General features: G+C 48.3%; 1 protein-coding gene across 3 annotated transcripts in view; it reads right to left on the reverse strand.

Moving 5' to 3' along the window:
• LOC116949362 (voltage-dependent calcium channel subunit alpha-2/delta-2-like) overlaps window positions 1-12,162 on the reverse strand; it is a 112,099-nt gene extending 99,937 nt beyond the window's left edge. For all 3 annotated transcript variants that reach the window (XM_032966592.2, XM_032966591.2, XM_032966590.2), the window contains exon 1: window positions 11,978-12,162. In XM_032966592.2, coding sequence (XP_032822483.2) covers window positions 11,978-12,147 — 170 coding nt within the window. In that variant the 5' untranslated portion in view covers window positions 12,148-12,162. The remainder of the gene's footprint in view (window positions 1-11,977) is intronic.
• Between the last annotated feature and the right edge of the window lie 9,119 nt (window positions 12,163-21,281).

Raw genomic sequence — 21,281 nt, forward strand, 5'->3', positions numbered from 1 at the left:
ACATGCAAACTCCAAATATACAGCAGCAGGTGTCAGGGTAGTGGATTGAACCAACGACTTCCTGTATACCAGGCAAGGTAGTAAACATCTCGCCACTGCGGTGCCTGGGGGGGGGGGGTCGCTCACCCAAGTGCTATCCTGGCTCAGCGCTGCTTAGCATCCAAGATCTGATGAAACTGGGTGCCTTCCAGGTGATTTAGTCATAGACGCGTTCAAATGCCATCACACACAAAATATCTCTCCACAGTATTACACAACGTAGATGCCCGCAGGTGTATATAATAATTAACGCTTCGAGACAAGTACAGCAGCTTATAAATAAACAAAACTATTAAGTAGTTTTGTTCTTCAAAATCTGCAGATCTCGTCTCATTTCATAATGGGGTTTTGTTCTATTCTATTACTTAATTGGTTTCTCTCAGAACACTAAACTGCTACAATTTAATCTGCCCGAGTGGTGGGACTAGACCGGTTACGTTTGCACGCTTAAAACACTGCCAAGAGGCACTATTTTTTCCCAAGGTGTTTTTTTTAAAGGCATTGTTTATTTGTTTTACGATGCACGAAGCAGACAACTGTGGCATTTCCTGCGTTGAATAAGGGGGGTGGGAACCAGCTGCACAAAATTATCTGTCAGCTACACACAACCTCCCTCGTTTGAAATGCATTAAGAGTGAGGAAAGCGTTGTATTTGAGCCATCATAGCTTTTTTGTTTTGATGAAAAAAATACTAAACGAGAGCCTTGTTCAGAGTAAAAGCCAGCAACATTAAGTTTTTGTGCGGATTACAACGAACAATGGGCTCACATCACTCAAATTCAATGGGAAGGTGTAACGGATGAGAAACACACACACACAGCGCATAATCTCTAGTCCATTTAGCAGCAAACTTTCTTAAATTCAGCAACTAGCAACACACTGTGATCCAATTAGCCTAATTAACGTTAAAAGGATACATGCAGTAATAAATAACCAATTAAGCTTGTACGTGCTGCTTTGGACTTTCCAAGGCACAACTTATCGCATCGAACTGTGAAGTTTACAATTAGTTAAAAAATATTTATTTTAATGAGTAGCACAATGTGGAACGGTGGCACAGCGATTAGCCACTGAGCTACCAACCTGGTGACCTCAAGTTCAATTCCTGACCATGGCTAACATCAATAGCGAGTGACATCTGAACAGATCCTGGGGGGCCTGTCTAAAGCAACCCGCCATGACCAACCTGTGATGTATTGTCAAGCAGTCCCCTAAGGCTTCAACAATGTGGGAAGGCTTTCATCCGACGGTGGATTGACAAAGCACTGCTAATTATTTATTATTGTTCATTTAAGACAATGGTCTGTGAAGAAGCGTTCCATTTTTACAAGTTAAATTATAATTGCGTTCATTTTTGCTTACACGTGCAAATGCAGAATACAACGGAACGAGCTTCCTGTAAAGATTTGCAGTCTAAAGTGATAAGCATATCGAGAGATTTATATACATGATGAAGAAGTATGCATGTCTACATATTTTGATAATGTCCATTTGACAGCAGAGTTATTTATATATGCAGAAGTACTGTATTTATCATTGTTCAAATGTCCCTGCAGAATTCCGGTCCAGGTTTACTGCACAGAAGAAGGTGGTTGTGAGCAAGAGACAGGGGTCTGTGTGTACACATCGCTGTGGGCTGAGCTTCACAAGGTTTTCCAGAGGGCACTTGTGTTGCCTTGCAATTGACATTCTACTTCTTTAAAAAGGACTTGTAGTTCGGCTGTGTTGTTGTTTATAGACGAGGACATATGAAGATTGATCAGGATTCACACACACGCGTGTGCATTTGGGGCAGTCCATAAATGACGTCACGCACCTAGGGGGGGGGGGGGGGGAGTCAGACATTTGTGACGATGTGTGACGAGGGGGGGGGGAGGTTTGCAAAATGTGACGTCACATCAAAATGCGCAACTTTAACAACACGTTCTACTTAATTAAATAGACTTTTTAATAAATGGTTTCTCTTACAACATCAGAGTGCAGCGCCGCATTAAATACGCACGACAATGACAATAGTTTAAAGCGATTTGAAGCATGTTTTATTTTAAAAATGTAAATATGGTTGGGGGGGGCAGCGCTTTGTGACGTCATATTTGAAGCGGGGGTCTGACTTTTTGTGACGCCGTGTGACGAGGGGGGGGGGTCAAAAATCGTCCAAAATCGCGTGACGTCATTTATGGACGGCCTCTTTGCAGGTAATTGTCTCGAAGGCCATACTAGAGTATCTGGCCTATTTTGAGAGCGTGCAATTTAAACATCAGACGGTATAATTATGTTCGTGATGAGTAACACGGGCCAGGTTGACCATGCATGAACTTGCATTCAGAATTCCGATATCGTTTTCAATACACATAAGCGCGTTCACTTAAAAAAACTTGCTTCCAATACAAAAGGCTGACTTTTTTCCGCATTGTTTTCGGATTATTGTCTCGATATTGGACTACGATAACATTCAAAATCTACAGACTGTAAATTAATACATTGAGATTTGGGTTTGTGTTTGTCTAAGCAGAAGTTTGTATCGTTTCTGTGCTTTGCACCACATACTCCCTCTTCACACGTTAAGGACATTTGCGTTATGGTGACATGTAATATTTTGTAGAGATTATTAACATTTTATCAGCTGTGAGTCTTTGCAATTTTTTAGGTGGCCTCGGTGGATGTATGTTGGATAAGCACCACAGATTTACTTGTATAATGGATCAACTTTACTAAGAGGTGGTACGATATAATCTTACAAATGTTGCCTCTTATCTGAGCTGCTTTTGAACATCCATAAAGGTTGACCTGTGCTACGCTGATTTAAGTGTCTGGTTGTCTGCTTGGAAAGCCACAAGGCCTTTGATGACCAGGGGATAAGAAAGCAGGGGTTCCAACATTTCAATCTGCAAATGCAAAATTATCCCATGTGTCTTTTTTGGCTCCGATTGAAAATGCAATAAAATCTCCCCCCACCCTCTCGACTCCAAGTGTGATACGGTCCATACATGTCTGGACAACTGCCTTAACGATTTTGAAAGTTATGCACTGCCCAAACGTATATTTATTTTTATTAAATCACAGTCTGTTACAGGTATTTAAAATAAAATAGAATTGTCAAGTGTCCGTCCGTCTGTCACGCTCTGGATCTCCCAAACGGTGCATGAGAGGAAAACACGCACACAAAGAAAAAAACATCTTGCCTACGACATTCCCGGGAAATTGTGTGAGGTGAGTAAACACATTCCTGCGGAGGGAGCTGGTAGGAACGTTGGGTTGCTCGGTCAATGGCCAGGGTCAACGGCGGCACCACGTGGTGTATTCCGCAAATATGCCCGACTGTGAGGGCGGGCACAAGCCGGCGTGAGTAGGTTAAACGTTGAGTTTTATAAGGGCACCACGGGGTGACCAGCTCTCCCCACCCAGCCCCTCCCCACCCAGCCCCACCCCTCCCACCCCCCACCCAGCTCCTCCCCACCCTCCCCCCACCCAGTCCCTCCCCACCCTCCCCCCACCCAGCCCCTCCCCACCCTCCCCCCACCCAGCCCCTCCCCACCCTCCCCTCCGCACCCAGCTCCTCCCCACCCTCCCCACCCAGCCCCTCCCCACCCAGCCCCACCCCTCCCATTTTTGGATGCACGACAGACGGACGGACACAATAATCCCCTGTGGGCTGGTGTAACGAGGAGGTTCCTACCAGTAATATATGTAACACATATACCCAACATTGATGTATTACTTTTAATTAACATGCTGCAGCGGGCAAAAAAAAACAATATTTAATAGGCAACACTCGCGTGCACAATACTCTTGCTCTCAGTCCGAGTTGGTACAGTCCAGATTTGCGGATGTCACAGTTATGGTTATATTGCAGATGTTGTGGTTATAGTTGTGGTTATATTGCGGATGTTGTGGTTATAGTTGTGGTTATATTGCGGATGTTGTGGTTATAATTGTGGTTATATTGCGGATGTTGTGGTTATAATTGTGGTTATAGTTGTGGTTATAGTGCGGATGTTGTGGTTATAGTTGTGGTTATAGTTGTGGTTATATTGCGGATGTTGTGGTTATAATTGTGGTTATATTGCGGATGTTGTGGTCATAGTTGTGGTTATAGTGCGAATGTTGTGGTTATAGTTGTGGTTATATTGCGGATGTTGTGGTTATAGTTGTGGTTATATTGCGGATGTTGTGGTCATAGTTGTGGTTATAGTGCGGATGTTGTGGTCATAGTTGTGGTTATATTGCGGATGTTGTAGTTATAGTTGTGGTTATATTGCGGATGTTGTGGTCATAGTTGTGATTATAGTGCGGATGTTGTGGTCATAGTTGTGGTTATATTGCGGATGTTGTGGTTATATTGCGGATGTTGTAGTTATATGGTATTTATGGTTGCAGGTTATGTGTGGATGTAGAACTTCTTTCGCACCATACGTAGCCAACCATGCTAATAGGAGGTGCTAGTGGTGGCTATGTGGGAGTTATGATTGTGTTTAGAAATGCATACCTGTCAGCCCATGCTGTTTACCCGTATTCTTGTAAAGGGAAATTGAGTTTTCAGGTCCATACGGCGTACAGGCGTTGCAATACGGACACAAAAAATGGTCTATTTGTTTGTGTTTCTCCCTTGTGATGGGACCTTGTAGGATGAACGTTGAGATTTATAAAGGCACGAGGTGACCAATAAGGTCTGAATTGGTCTGTAATAAGATAGGCACTGATAAGAGGTTGACAGGTATGGAAATGGGGTGGTTGAACTTAAATGAGTCTCTTTCTGTGGTTATAGTTGTAATGGCGTTGTTGTGGTGATGGTTGGTTATATGCTCATTTTTTGTATAATATTATGGCTGTGGTTATGTGGATGTTATATGGTGGTTTTAGTTGTGTTCATGTGGTTATGGTTATGTGGATTTTGTGTTTGTGTGTTATATTGTGCTTCATTGACGTGCGGTGAGGTTAATGCCTGGGGAGGCACTGGCTAGTGTCAGAGCCAGATTCACACACTGAGGGGGGGCGTGGCCTCACGGAGGGGGCGTGGCCTCACTGATGAGGCAGATGTGATAGCTGCCTCCCCTGGTGCTTTTTCATTGCAGTTCCATGACAAGACCAGCGAGCCTAAATATCTTTATACACATACGTGAAATACGTTACCTGGAGTATGGAAGGCGAGTACATGAAATGAAGGGGTCTACAAACATTACATTGGTGACATACTGAGATAGTAACAGGCACATGCTTATTGCCCGCGCTCCATCCAGTTACTGAGGGGTTGCGCAATCAGAGGGGAGGCTGAGCTCGTCGCTGCCTCACCTCTCGTCTCTTCCTGTATTTGCAGCGGAGCTCCGCAAATTTGGCGATTTTGACTTTAAAAAATGACTGGAATCGTACAGAAATGACATTTATAACACAGATCAGTGGAAAAATCTTAATATTTATTTAATTTGATTATTATTATTATTATTATTTTACTTTTAGTAACAGCTATTTTCATTGGAGTATGACAGGTGAGGCTCTGCCTCCCCTGCCCGCACGTCCCTGTTGTGCTTTTATGCTGACAATTGTGGTTGTGGTTATACATTGGTCGTTATATTCTGGTAATAATGTGGTTATGGGTGTGATTATAATGCGGTTGTGGTTATATTGCAGATGTTGTACGTATGTGGTTTTCGTAGGGGTTATGTGGTAGTAGTTTATATACTGGTTGTGGATATAGTGTGGCTTCAGTTCTGGTTGTAATGTAGTTGTACATTTGTCTTGGTAATATTTATGCATGTGCCGTGGATATTAACATGAAATATTGTTGTAATGACGTAGATTTTGACTTAACGCTTTCGTGACTGCAGGAATTCGTATTCTTTGGGTCTTTCGGCAAAGTCACGTAGATGGAACAAAAAAATAAAGTGAATAAAACAGAATAAAAATATCACGTTTCGGTCGCAACACAAGCAATCGCCATTTTTTTATTATTTTATTGTTCCACCTACGTGACTTTACCGAAAGACCCAAAGAATATGACGTAGATTGTTAGTGATATGAACAATATGATAAATGTTGTTTATGTCATGTTATTGTCACTGGAAAACAAACAGGAAGACACCCATATCGCTTGCAGTGAACTTGAGTTATATACGCACAAAAACATGGCCAGTGCAAGTCAACACAAAAATAAAGAACACAGACATGTACAAATATAAAAAAGGAACAATGGCATGTGGATTTTTGCACAATAAAATATTGCACAAAGAACACAAATAACTAATCTGGAGAGTAAATCTATATTATTTATTTGGAACATTATTTATACCAAATAAATAATACATGACACATTAACAAAAGAAAAAAACTACACAGTGCTAAAAAATATTTTTCCAAACATAAATAAAATAGGCCTCAACAATTGATGACCACCACCACAACACGACAATCCATAACTTAAAACGCAATCATATCACATGCAAGTGTCTTGAGATCAAGTCACATGGGGCAGCTATCACCCAGGAATCAAATGGATCCTCTCGCTCCCCCCTCAGATCTGTTCAGCCCAAAATAGCCTAAGGAACTACACTTGAGTGAATCGAAAAAGTGAGCGATTTGTGGACGGGGGAGGGGAGGCAGGGGGCTGGCCTTGGCTTGACAGAGGTGGCAGGGCACGATGAAAATGTACCCAACTCCCCCAACCCCTGAGTAGTCTCAACACAGCTAGATTTGAGGTTTTCGTGACTGCAGGGATCCATACTCTTTGGTTCTTTCGGTAAAGTCACGTGGGTATAAAATAATAATAAAAATAGATAAATAAATCCCATAGAATAAAAAAACACATTTACTTCTTATATTTAATATTTCATACCTACGTGACTTTACCGAAAGAACCAAAGAGGATCAACACAGCTACTCCGGCAGGTATTCGTGCGCCAATATCTTCCCCCCACCCTAAGACGGCCAGTCAGCCAAGCCGGCTGTCTGGCTGTGTCCCCCCCCCCCAAACACCCCCCCTCCCCAATTTCTTGGTACAGTAGCGGCTAAACATAGCCAGGCGCACCAGCCTTTTTAAGGCAAGCATTGGCTGTCCGGACCGGCTAAAATAGCTAGCTGGTCACAACCTAGCCGGCCGGTCTCCCTGTTGCACAAACCCAACATGTGGCCAAATGGCATACATGAAGTAAATGCGTACACAGTTGTTTGCGTACTGTATGCGAGGGTATAAAGCAAAAAAAAGGGGGGGCGGCAATGTTGTCACAGCAGTTATAATGACACGCAACAAGAGGAGATAGGTAGGCGGGCGAGCGTGGCTCACGCTCAATGAGCCTCACGCTCTATATGAGACTCACGCATTTAGAGCCATAATACAAAGAGCTTTAATGCAGGGTTGGGGGAGAGAGGGATGGTGGGTGAGAGGGATGGTGGGTGAGCGGCATGGTGGGTGAGAGGCATGGTGGGTGAGAGGGATGGTGGGTGAGAGGGGTGGTGGGTGAGAGGGATGGTGGGTGAGAGGCATGGTGGGTGAGAGGCATGGTGGGTGAGAGGCATGGTGGGTGAGAGGGATGGTGGGTGAGAGGGGTGGTGGGTGAGAGGGATGGTGGGTGAGAGGCATGGTGGGTGAGAGGGGTGGTGGGTGAGAGGGATGGTGGGTGAGAGGCATGGTGGGTGAGAGGGGTGGTGGGTGAGAGGGGTGGTGGGTGAGAGGGGTGGTGGGTGAGAGGGGTGGTGGGTGAGAGGGATGGTGGGTGAGAGGCATGGTGGGTGAGAGGCATGGTGGGTGAGAGGGATGGTGGGTGAGAGGGGTGGTGGGTGAGAGGGATGGTGGGTGAGAGGCATGGTGGGTGAGAGGGGTGGTGGGTGAGAGGGATGGTGGGTGAGAGGCATGGTGGGTGAGAGGGGTGGTGGGTGAGAGGGGTGGTGGGTGAGAGGCGTGGTGAGTGAGAGGCATGGTGGGTGAGAGGCATGGTGGGTGAGAGGGGTGGTGGGTGAGAGGGGTGGTGGGTGAGAGGCGTGGTGGGTGAGAGGGATGGTGGGTGAGAGGCATGGTGGGTGAGAGGCATGGTGGGTGAGAGGGGTGGCGAGGGGGGGATGGTGGAAGAGATCGCACACCCATGCTCGCCCCGTAGCCCCGCGAGTGCTATCCCTCCTCTCCCGCCTGACACGAGATGAATATCGCTGGCAGCTACGGCGGCGGCGGCGGCAGCTGCTGCAATATGTAGGGTGATGGAGATTGGGGGCAGCGATTGCCCACGGAGGACGGAATCGTGCCGATAGAATCTTCTCAGCCCAAAGCTCCTTTCCTACACGCCTCCTTTCCATCGGAGTCATCTCCATGACACTCTTTTCCCTCCGCTTGTGATCCGCTCGACACACACACACATGCGCGCACACACACAAAGCCTTACACATGCAATCTGTACGTCCAGCCGTTGTTGCGCCTTCATTTTTTAACGGGCTGCGTTTCTTACGACACGTAAACACGCTGGTCTGCAAAACCCAGTGCCCTATACACTATGTGGTAGGGAAAATATACGTTATATTTTAATAACAATGATACAACATACGCGAATACGTTGACACATTTAACGCAATAAGTGGTCACGCAGCAACCGGCATCAATATTTTAATACGTTGTATACATATTAATGTGGAAAACACTATAAATGAGAACATTACGAGGACATCAATAATAACATGGAAACAACACCATCGTCGCAGTGGTAATAACAATTCAGCAGTGATAACATGAACAGCAGTGAGATGGAAATGAGTTGGCAACCCCAGGGTTACATGTCCATTACGTAGAATAGACACGACCATGGGGAAGCGACTGCCCTTTCTCACAGACACCGCTCCCCCTCATTGACACTGCCCATTCCACTAAACTGCCCTCTCTCGCCGACTCTGCTCACTCTCAAAGACGCTGCCCTCTCTCACACTGCCCTCTCTCACACCAACACTGCCCCTCTCTCACACTGCCCTCTCTCACACCGACACTGCCCTCTCTTACACGACTGCCCTCTCTCACACCGACACTGCCCTCTCTCACACCGACACTGCCCTCTCTCACACCGACACTGCCCTCTCTCACACAGACACTGCCCTCTCTCACACAGACACTGCCCTCTCTCACACCGACACTGCCCTCTCTCACACTGCCCTCTCTCACACCGGCACTGCCCTCTCTCACACCGACACTGCCCTCTCTTACACGACTGCCCTCTCTCACACCGACACTGCCCTCTCTCACACTGCCCTCTCTCACACCGACACTGCCCTCTCTCACACTGCCCTCTCTCACACAGACACTGCCCTCTCTCACACCGACACTGCCCTCTCTCACACCGACACTGCCCCTCTCTCACACTGCCCTCTCTCACACAGACACTGCCCTCTCACACACTGCCCTCTCTCACACCGACACTGCCCTCTCTCACACCGACACTGCCCTCTCTCACACCGACACTGCCCTCTCTCACACCGACACTGCCCTCTCTCACACAGACACTGCCCTCTCTAACACTGCCCTCTCTCACCGACACTGCCCTCTCTCACACCGACACTGCCCTCTCTCACACCGACACTGCCCTCTCTAACACTGCCCTCTCTCACACTGCCCTCTCTCACACTGCCCTCTCTCACACCGACACTGCCCTCTCTCACACCGACACTGCCCTCTCTCACACAGACACTGCCCTCTCTAACACTGCCCTCTCTCACACTGCCCTCTCTCACACTGCCCTCTCTCACACCGACACTGCCCTCTCTCACACAGACACTGCCCTCTCTCACACCGACGCTGCCCTCTCTCACACTGCCCTCTCTCACACTGCCCTCTCTCACACCGACACTGCCCTCTCTCACACTGCCCTCTCTCACACCGACACTGCCCTCTCTCACACAGACACTGCCCTCTCTCTCACAAACACTGCCCTCTCTCACACTGCCCTCTCTCACACCGACACTGCCCTCTCTCACACCGACACTGCCCTCTCTCACACCGACACTGCCCTCTCTCACACCGACACTGCCCTCTCTCACACCGACACTGCCCTCTCTCACACCGACACTGCCCTCTCTCACACCGACACTGCCCTCTCTCACACCGACACTGCCCTCTCTCACACTGCCCTCTCTCACACCGACACTGCCCCTCTCTCACACCGACACTGCCCATCTCTCACACAGACACTGCCCTCTCTCACACTGCCCTCTCTCACACCGACACTGCCCTCTCTCACACCGACACTGCCCATCTCTCACACAGACACTGCCCTCTCTCACACTGCCCCCTCTCACACCGACACTGCCCCTCTCTCACACCGACACTGCCCTCTCTCACACCGGCACTGCCCTCTCTCACACTGCCCTCTCTCACACCGACACTGCCCGCTCTCACACCGACACTGCCCTCTCACACAGACACTGCCCTCTCTCACACAGACACTGCCCTCTCTCACACCGACGCTGCCCCTCTCTTACACCGACACTGCCCTCTCTCACACAGACACTGCCCTCTCTCACACGACACTGCCCTCTCTCGCACAGACACTGCCCTCTCTCACACAGACACTGCCCCTCTCTCACACGACACTGCCCTCTCTCACACCGACACTGCCCTCTCTCACACCGACACTGCCCTCTCTCACACAGACACTGCCCTCTCTCACACCGACACTGCCCTCTCTCACACCGACACTGCCCTCTCTCACACAGACACTGCCCCTCTCACACCGACACTGCCCTCTCTCACACTGCCCTCTCTTACACTGCCCTCTCTCACACCGACACTGCCCTCTCTCATACAGACACTGCCCTCTCTCACACTGCCCTCTCTCACACTGCCCTCTCTCACACTGCCCTCTCTCACACTGCCCTCTCTCACACTGCCCTCTCTCACACTGCCCTCTCTCACACCGACACTGCCCTCTCTCACACAGACACTGCCCTCCCTCACACCGACACAGCCCTCTCTCACACCGACACTGCCCTCTCTCACACAGACACTGCCCTCTCTCACACCGACACTGCCCTCTCTCACACCGACACTGCCCTCTCTCACACAGACACTGCCCTCTCTCACACCGACACTGCCCTCTCTCACACAGACACTGCCCTCTCTCACACCGACACTGCCCTCTCTCACACCGACACTGCCCTCTCTCACACAGACACTGCCCTCTCTCACACCGACACTGCCCTCTCTCACACCGACACTGCCCTCTCTCACACCGACACTGCCCTTTTTAATTCACTCACTGTTCTTGGCTGTCCCACTGCACTGTCAATGCCCCCCTCTCTCCTTCTCTAACTACCCTCTCCATATCTCACTGCCCTCTATTCACATATTATCTTTCATTAGCCACGAACTCTCGGTGCCCTTTCACTCAAGAATGCCACCCCCACTTCCCTCTCTCACTCACCATGCCCCCATCTTTCTCACTGCCCATTCGCTATCTTTTTTGCCTTCTCACTGTCCATGCCCTCTCACTGCCATCTCTGAACCAACCATCTCTTCTCTCACTTCCCATTACACCTCTCACCGCCCATGCCCCTCTCACTTAACCCTATCCATGTCCTCTCTAAGTAACCATACACTCACTCCTCGCTCATTAACTATGCAGTCGCTCTCACTGCTCTCTCGCTGTCCATGCCCTCTCACGATCTTACCTCCCATTAACCATGCCCTCTCACTAACCAATGCTCTCACTCTCTCTGACTTACCATGCCACTCTGACACCACTGCCCCATGCCCTGTGGTCATAACTGTCACCAATCTGTCACTCACAATGACACATGGATCACTTGGCCCATGCCCTTCCCTTCTCACTCCCCGAAGCTCCCACGCTTGCCCTGTCTCACTGTGGCCCCATCCACCCCACCACGTGCCCATCCCCAACGTCCCTCACTCACCGGCAAACAGCCGCGCGCGCGCACACACACACACACACGCACCTCACTCACTCAAGCACTCACGCACCTCTCCCCCTGAGGGAACGAGTCCTGCGCCCCGGGCTGCACCAGCGCCAGCAGCAGCAGCGCCAGCAGCAGCAGGGGCTCGAGCGGCGAGGCGAGGGACGTCAGCCGCAGCGCGGGCGGTCGCCGGAGCGGCGAGAGCGCCGCGTCCGCCGCCGATCGCCTCCTCGCCATCTTTCAGGCGGCGGTCCTTGCCGAGCGCCGCTTAACGGCGCCTCCGCCAATCCGCGTCCTCGTTACGTCGGGGGGCGGGGCGGGCATCGCGGGGGGGTTGGGCGGGTTGGGGGGGGGGCGTCGCCGACCAATCGCCTCACGCTGTGCCCGGCGGGGCGGGCAACTGACAAGCTGGGGCGACGGCGTGAGGGGTGGGGGAAGGAGATGGAGGGGCGGGGCTAAGTTGAGAGAGGCGGGGGCGAGATAATTCATGGGCGGGGCTAGTGATGTTAATTGCAGGCGGAAGGGGCAATGTTGGGGGAGATAGTGGGGGAATGGGTTAGGGGGGGTAGGGTGGATAGAGGCGGGGCGATCTATGCATATGAAGGGGAGGGGCGAAGGCTAAGGGGGAGGTGGCAATAGACGGGCGGAAGATTGAATGGGAGTGGGGCGGGGCGCAGAGGGAGGAGGGTCTATTACTCTTTGGGGGGCGAGGGTGGGGGCTCGTGCAGCACGTGGGGTGACAGCTGATGGCTTTTAAAAGGGCGTGGTCGGTTTGACTGGCACGCGTTGGACACAGCGAGAACGCACCTGGACGTCTGTGTGTCAGTGTGCAGTGGGGAGCGGTGGTGCAGCGGTTAGCGCGCTGCGCTACGAACCTGGCGACCCGGGTTCGATTCCCGCTCACGGCCAACACCAGTGGCAATTATCTGAACCGGTCCTGGGCCTCAAATGAGTACCTGGTGCGACGTGTAAACATCGCCACGAGGGAGACAAAGGCGGCCGGGCGTGGTGTTGGCCACCCACCCCCTCGTGTGCCGTGCCGGCCTTTATAGGTGCTCGCTAACAAAACTTGCCCCTACAATCTGTTAAGGCTATAGGGAGGATCTTTGTCTAAGCGCTAGGACAATTGTTGATATTGGCCAGCCATGAAAATTCTACTCTTGCGTGTGTGGCGATATGTTCAGGAGCTCGTCACGAGAGGGCTTCAGGAGAGAGAGTTCGTGTGGTTTTGCTGTTCCTCCTCCGTTGAAGGATCGTGGACAACAGCGGTTGTACACTATATGGTCCAGAGTTTTGGTTGCGTGGCTTCAGTCGGCACTGTGTTTAGTCTTGAAGCTTCATGTTGTTCCTTCTCGCTGCGCAGCCGTTACGTGTTTTCGTGTAACCGAAAAACACAGCTAACGCCGTCTTTTCGGCGAAACAGACGCCCTTAATTCCAATTCAGATATCAGTAACGGGATTGAAATCTAAACGGTGTATTGTCCTACACAGGTAGATTGTCTCTTCCAAGAAGTGTATTGATGTCTGTTTATGATAACGCTAGCATCAGGATTATTATGAAGGCGACACACGCACACATGTGAACATCAGCTGATTACGTTTGATATTAAAACCGCATGCTCGCCAATCCTACCGACTTAAACGGTAGAATGCCTATACAGATTTTCTCAAAGCAAAAAATGTCAATTTAAATTTCAAACATTTTGTGATCCTGCACGATTGACTTTGTTAATCGGTATGTGTTTACATTTTTTTAAGAATGTCCAGCCAAAAATAATGTAATAATGTGTAGCCTACCCCCTTCGTAAGCCTGTAGGGCTCCTGGCAAGTATGACACTTTCCGTGTGCGCTGATATAGCAGTGTATGTGGACAGCGAAAGTTAAATTCATATTAAAAGTGATTCTCCTGCTCAACTGAGCAATTGCAGAAGCAAAAAAAAACAATATTTAGAAAACTTTAAATACAAAGCGCTCGTGATTCCATGCTCTAATGTGCTTGGAGGCGATGCTCATCTGCTGTTAACAGCCCTGAGACAGTGTTGGAAATTCATCATTCCCATGACAGGGGTGAGTCCATCCATATGACAACCACTGTTGACTTCTCTACAGCGTGGTACTAATCTTATCAACCGCGGAGAGACAATGGACCGAGTCGCCCTCTACCAAGATTTGAACTCGCAATCTTCTGTTTGCGAGCCGCTAGTTCTTCTGCGGCGCCACCTGTTCGTACGTGCACATCATCTGATGATATTCGAAGGGTGTGGTCGATTCACCACCAGTGGATGTGATCCCTCAATAGTTTTGATCTACAGGGCGTGGTTCAATATACTGGCCAAGGGTGCCGGGTTCACGTGGCTCATCAGCTGATTGGATTTAGGGGAGAGTGGTCGATTTACTGACCCTGAATATGTTGACTGTTATCAGCCGATAAGGATACGATGGGAGAGTGGTCGATGCGCTAAACGGTGGTGTTGCCTCTTGCGTAGGTGGTTTCCAGATAAGGTGACACCACATGGACGTGCAGCGTAGTAATGAAGCGTCTGAGAAATGTGCACGATCTTGTCAGATCTCGGAAACTAAGCAAAGCTTGAGCCCGGACTTTGCTCGAATGGATGACCACCGCATCAAGAAAGATGAGCATAAGGCCAGCAGGACTACGTGGTGGGCAACAAAAGGCAGTGTAGACAAGTAAATAGCTGTGCTGTACTTCTGTGTTCCCACATATATTCCCTGCTTTCATCAACTTGCAATGATTTCGGCACGTCATTCAGCGGTGCATGCACTAAAGGGCTGTAGATGTTCATATAATGACGACAGTTCTTTGTTTTTTTTAGTTCATGCAGGTGGGAGCCCAGTGAGACAACACGCCTCTTGTGAAAAATGAGACGTGATGGATTCGACAAGTGAGAAGATAAGAGAGTGAGGGAGGAGGCCGGGAAGGAAGGATGAGTGGGAGGGAATGGATATGGGATGGATGCTGGCTACCGCAAATGTAACTTGATAGGATGGAATGCTTTCCATTTGAGACTCCGCAAGCTCTTTAGGGCCTCCACAGAGAGTAAAGAGCTCCCGAGGGAGTCTGTCAGCGAGCCATGCCCAAGTAAACAACAGCAACAATAGAACAATACGCAGTGTTATGTTTTTTCATTGATTTCGTTCAATCTGATGTTTCTTGTGACGTTCCACGTCTGTTCTTGCCAAGTCTACAGGCTGCCGGCTATGACAGGGACATTATGATCTTGAAAGCACCGCCACACATTCAAACATTTCCGTTGGCAATTCTTCGCAGCACAAATGGGATGAATATATCAACTGTAACTTAAATGCAGAACTGTCATTTGAGAGATTGATAGACATTCAATAGCCCTTTTGTCAATCCACTGTTGGATGATGGTCTCTATATGCCATGTGGGTCGTGCGGTTTATTTGACCATACTTGACCACGCTTGTCATGTATTTTGCTACACTGCGCTCTGCTGCCCATAATGCCATGTAGCCTCGAACATCTGTTATCCGCGATGTACCACATTCACGCCACATTCAAGGCACTGTTCAGACTGCAACCCATTCAGATTGTTATACATTTTATTTGATCAAAGCATGAGATTGATTATATGTGACTAGTTAATTAACTTAATAGGGTGGGCGCTCACTAACAGCACTTGCCCGCAGAGGCTATGTGTGCTGCATCGGGATTGAAGTGCATGTCTTTTTTTCATGTTCTCAATTTAAGCAACGCTGGAGGCGCACGATTTAACATTGTGTTATCTGCAGTATTTTGCATAGCCACCTATTTTTTATACTTGTGTAGTGAGTCATTCAGAGACACTACTTAGGAGGTAATAACGTTTATTCTACACTTTATACAACACCGTTACACGGGACTACAATACACCTATCTCTCACTCTTGTTACACATCGGACCCCAATACACGTATTTCTCTCGCACACGGGATAACTATCATCTTGTCAGAGCAGCCAACATGCTGCCTGACCCACGATGTCGACGACCTAGACGTAGCACTTGGCTTCCACTTCACTTGCAGACAGCCCCGATATACGATCGGAGCTACCCTTTTATCCTCCTCGGCGCGGCCTAGCTCCACCCTCGGCCGTGCCTACCTCTGGAATATTCCCGAAGGTTCCAGGCCACCTTACGCCTGTTCCCTCTTTGGCTCCGCCCTTAACCACGCCCCCTTCGGGAACTCTCCAGACGTCCTCAGCGACTCTTCCCGTGTCCCCTCGTTCACCCTTGGCCCACATTCCTCACCCCGGCCGATCACGTGCTTAACCCGGTGCCGGGGTGACTCGTCCTCACATGGCCCCTACCACCAGCCGCCCCCCACCACACTCCCCCAGTGACCAACTCTGTGGCGATTACCTACGGCACTGGCGGAGGCTGCTATCCCCTACTCTGTCGGTAGGACTCATCTGGCCTCCTTCTGCTAGGACCCAGTACCATGCTCCTAGTGACCCACTGGATGATACTGCACGGTGTGTTAGCCTCTGCGCCCATTTGTATGGCACTTGGCGCTACGCGCCGAAGTGATACATTTAACATCACTACACGTATATTTAACGCGTGCAATTTTGGAAGGGGCAATATTGTCCTAGGTGTATGGTATCATTAAACATAGGCGGCACATTCACAGCAAGAGCTATTTTAATTGGCACCGCACCCGTCCTGGATTCCGGCTTATATTAGGCACGCATTAACTGTCCTTTGTGGTAGACGGCAAGAGGCGTAAAGGACAGATGAAGTTCAAATAATAAAACGAGAGAGCTGGGAGCAGTGTATCTATGTATGTTGAACCTCTTTGGCACCGTACGTAGCCAACCGTGCTAATCGGAGTTGTTGCCACATGGATGTGTAAATGTGGTTAACGAAATAAGTGACGATGATAATATTTGTCATGAAAATTTTTATTTTATTTTGGTCAAAGGTGACTGTGGTGCTTTCATAAAAATCATCAAGCGTGACGATGGCCATGACTACTACCCACCAAAACCAGAGCCTGATTGACTATGACGAGGTTATGTACGCGCTGACTTAGATAATTTAAAAACGTTATTAGAGAATGCAGTGCACTAAGGGGAACCTCATATGGTAATTGGCTACATATAAGTACAGTGCATAAATACAATTACTAAGATCAGTGATTGAATTGACCTGAAGATATTGGGGAAATGCAATGTGCCTGCAGCATTTAATAATTTTATTTTTAATATTAATAAGTATACTTAAGATAAATACTTTTATTAAATTCTTGACGAGTTCGTCAGTTTGTAAATAGCTGCTACGCAAGTAACTATTCATACGCCTATTTGAAAATGCTCATCAGAAATTCTTTTTGAAATTGAAATTCGCATCAGCCTCCAACTTTCATTGACACCCTCGATATTTACGTGCCACGAAAGAGGGCCTTTTCCCGAAAACGTCACCTATTGTATTCACACGTTATTTTCAGACCGCGGTGTTATTGACGAACGTGTTTAGTATTTTGTTTCATGATATTGGGGGGGGGGGGGGGGGTGGTGAGTTTCCTGCCCTCAGACGAATATTTAATCGCCTAACGTTGACTAAATTTGCCGCTGCTTTCGGCGACTATACCGAGAGAATGGCTCCGTGAAATCCAGAGACTGAGACTTGACTAAAGTTCGACAAAAATTTGTTGTCGACTGAAAGAAAATAAAAACTCTGACTAAACTGAAACCACCTGGGAGGGAGTACGAAAATACAATCTCTCCACACCACAACAAACCCCCTTCTCCACTCAGAGAGACGCAACAAACTAAACTCCCCAAGCTCGCATACCTCAGCGTGCGCTTGCTCCAAGTTGCCAAAATTAATTGTTCCCTACAGTGATCCTTAAAAACCCCGCGTGATGTAACAAAAAATTGCGCACAAGCAGTAATTAATGGGTTTGGAAACATTTAATACGGCGGCGGCGACTTGTCCCCGAGAGTCCATTCACGAGTGGGAGGAAGTGCGTTTGGCTCGGGTGTGAAGAGCCCATAGGAAGCTCGTTAATGCCATTTTGCCCCCAAATAAATGATTTGTTAACCTGGTCGCATCCCCACGGCTCACAACAATAGCCAACCCTTCCTGCCGTGATTTCACCGCGTCGCTGGAAACTGTTGGGAGCATGTCGTTTGTTTGTCGGTTCGAACTTTGTAATTGCTTTTTGGGATTTTCACACGTCGCTTTTTTCTTTTCTTTTCCGGGGAGGGTAAAGCAATGATCACAATTGTTATGAAACGATAAAATAATAAACGGTCAAATATACCAGAAATGGAGGTGTGCGAATGTAATGTCTGACGGTTAGATTGCTCGATGGCTTAATACGGTTTGGTTCCAGTGGCCGCCCTGGTTAATACTGCGGCGTGTGTTGACGACAAATATATGTGCGGTCTGCTTCGCAGTGGACGTTAAACATCCGCTGACATAATTCGCAAGAGTTAGGCTGTCGCGTGCCGGCGTCATGGTCCAATATGTACTCAATCGGGATCATACATAGCGACCATTGACCCATACTGGCAGACTAATGCCGCTCTATTTTGAGGTTTCTGCTGGTTCAACAAAATAAACTTGAAAATAGATTCACATGGGATCCAACCCAGGTGTGCTATCAATAGTAGCATTATGATTAATTACTTTCTACGAAATATATATGAGAAACATGCACCTCTAATGTTGCTTCCCCGCACTTCCGATTATCGCAGTTGACTAGGTACAGTGTGAAAGGAGTTCAACATAGACGCATGCATACATACTTTGATTTTAAAAAATAACATTCAGCTGATATGTATGCGAAGGAAATTGGAGAGGCACACTTTCGCAATTTGGAGATATTCATACTGACTCAGAGAAAAAGTATGCGGACTTGGGCAGGATACATTCTCAAAAGAAGGGATGATGACCGGTGCTTGAGAGCACCATTGTGCGTCCCCGAAGCAGAAACGCTTTATTTGGTGTGCATCGCCAGCTATGACACTGTGGATGGAAAACTTGGACTCTGACAAAGAACGTGGAACAGAAATGATGCATCCGAGGAATTACAGTGAGAGACAACAAAGCGAAACACGTGAGTCAGGGAACAAACGCAAATCAGAGACGTCATATTGACATTCAGCACAGTAAAATGGGCTCGGGTAGGACGAAACTGGAATGAGGGGGGCACGCGCCCGAGATGATATCCGCCGTGAAGACGAACCAATCAAATCAGCTCGTGCACAGAAGTTGTATGGGACGTTGCATTAAGAGGGACAGTGAGGGATGGTGTAATATAGATCTTCATCCATCAATGGATAGATCATGGCTGATGATGATAGCTTTTTTGGTAATTTTGTTCGGAGAAATACAGTCGTAAACATAATTGGGGAAAATATCTCCGATTTGCTGATGAGTATTGCCACGGACACGAACTACGGGGAGATGAGAAGGCTTGCAACGACGGTCTCAAGATACATACGAGCAAAGCGAACGCCGTGGACAAATTCGCAACGTGATTGGAAGATATCCGTCGGAGGGACACGACTGGAAAATATACGAGAGAGAACGCGTGCCCAGGTGAGTTATCGAAGGCCGATCAACGTAAAAAATGAAAGCGAGAGCAGGTCTGAGCGTTCTGAAAAAAAAACTGAACTCAATAATAAAAAAAACGTAGCAATGTGCCTACAGAAGAACCGTTTTCATCAGTGTGGCCGGAAATTGAACTCCACGTTTCCGATACGGGGTCTTGGGGTAAGTAGGTGGGTCGGGGGGAGGGGTGCTATCTGGGACACGGGGGGGGGGGGGGGGCAGAGGGGACTTCATCTTGCAGTGGATTAACAACAAGCTGTAAAAACAAGTGCAAAGAAGTACATAACAATAACACAACAATCAAAATCGCTTATCATGTCAGCGTGTTCAGAAGGAAATACAAAAAAATGTATTGGAAATAAGCTCGCTGTTTGGTAACCTAAAAATAGAAAGCCGAGGGTCTGCAACAAAACGTGCGAAGATGATCGAAGGTTACTGCAAATCTTCATCATGAGACGTCCTGCACCGATGCACTCATAGAAAATAAATATATATAACAGGTGACGTGCTGGAGTGGCAGTGGCCCTCTTCACGTCAGAGAGATGCTGTGAAGAATGTCGATTGCCTAAAACATATTTTATCGCGTATACAATATTTATTTGCTTATTTAGGGCGGTGGTCTTGACGGAAGTGCTTGTGGCACCACCGCCAATGCGGTGATGAATCCACGGCGACGACGCTGCCTTGACCAACCTGGATGTGACATTGTGGTTGTTGCCTCTGCATCAGGGGCGTGCGGTCAGGGGAGGCAGCTATCACATCTGCCTCACTGAGGGGGACGTGTCTAACACGCCTCCCTCAGTGAGGACACGCCCCCCTCCCCTCCGTGAGGCCACGCCCCCCAGTGTGTGAATCTGGCTCTGACACTAGCCAGTGCCTCCCCAGCCATTGACCTCACCGCACGTCACTGCTCTGCATATACATCGTCAGCCGTGCGAACGAATAATAAGTACTCAATCCATATTGTTTGGGTCTTTCGGTTAAGTCACGTGGATAGGTTAAAAGAAAATAACAAAAAATAACAAAAAACTACGACGTTTCGATCGCAACACAAGCGTTCGACATGTTTTTTTTCTTCCTGATGATGAACGCTTGTGTTGCGATCGAAACGTCGTATTTTTTTTGTTATTTTCTTTGAACCTATCTACGTAACTTTACCGAAAGACCCAAATAATTTTAATTCCTGCAGTCACGAAAGCTTTAAGCCAAGATTCAAGTACTGAATCACTACATAAAAAAAATCGTTTAAATATTTTAATTGGTGGTGTTTAAATTGAATGTGGTGCGTGTTGTTTTTTTGTGCACTCACCACTTGATATGTTCATTGTCGCAGTGGCCGTGCTGGCCAATATGATCTAGCGGTGAGAGATTGTTTTAAAGAGGCAATGAACACACCTATCGCTGGATGCCACTTTAATTTCCCCTAAGAGCTGGTGGGTGAGTCATGGCCAGTGCCTTAATTAACTGGCCCTTTGCCGTAGATGCAGAAAAAGTGCTCTTCATCTCCTTAAGCTCACCATTCAAAATGCCACCATCCAGACTTCTCACACGTACCCCATCAATGAGACCACAATTGCCCCGACACTCTGATCTCTGCACTGGATCCCAGGTCAATTCTGGATTAACTACCAGACCACATGTACCTTCTTCAAGATCCTCCATGAACCTACACCTACCTACCTCAATTACTTTATCTTGCTCTTACTGCCTTTCATGTATTTTCCATACATGAAAGGCCTCGAACCAACCTTTGCTCAGCTCACAGAGCAAAGGTCTTCGGGTGACACAT

This window comes from Petromyzon marinus, chromosome 36, assembly GCF_048934315.1.
Source record: "Petromyzon marinus isolate PM22_M1 ecotype Great Lakes invasive population chromosome 36, UKy_Petmar_22M1.pri1.0, whole genome shotgun sequence".
In the NCBI taxonomy this organism is placed as follows: domain Eukaryota; kingdom Metazoa; phylum Chordata; class Hyperoartia; order Petromyzontiformes; family Petromyzontidae; genus Petromyzon; species Petromyzon marinus.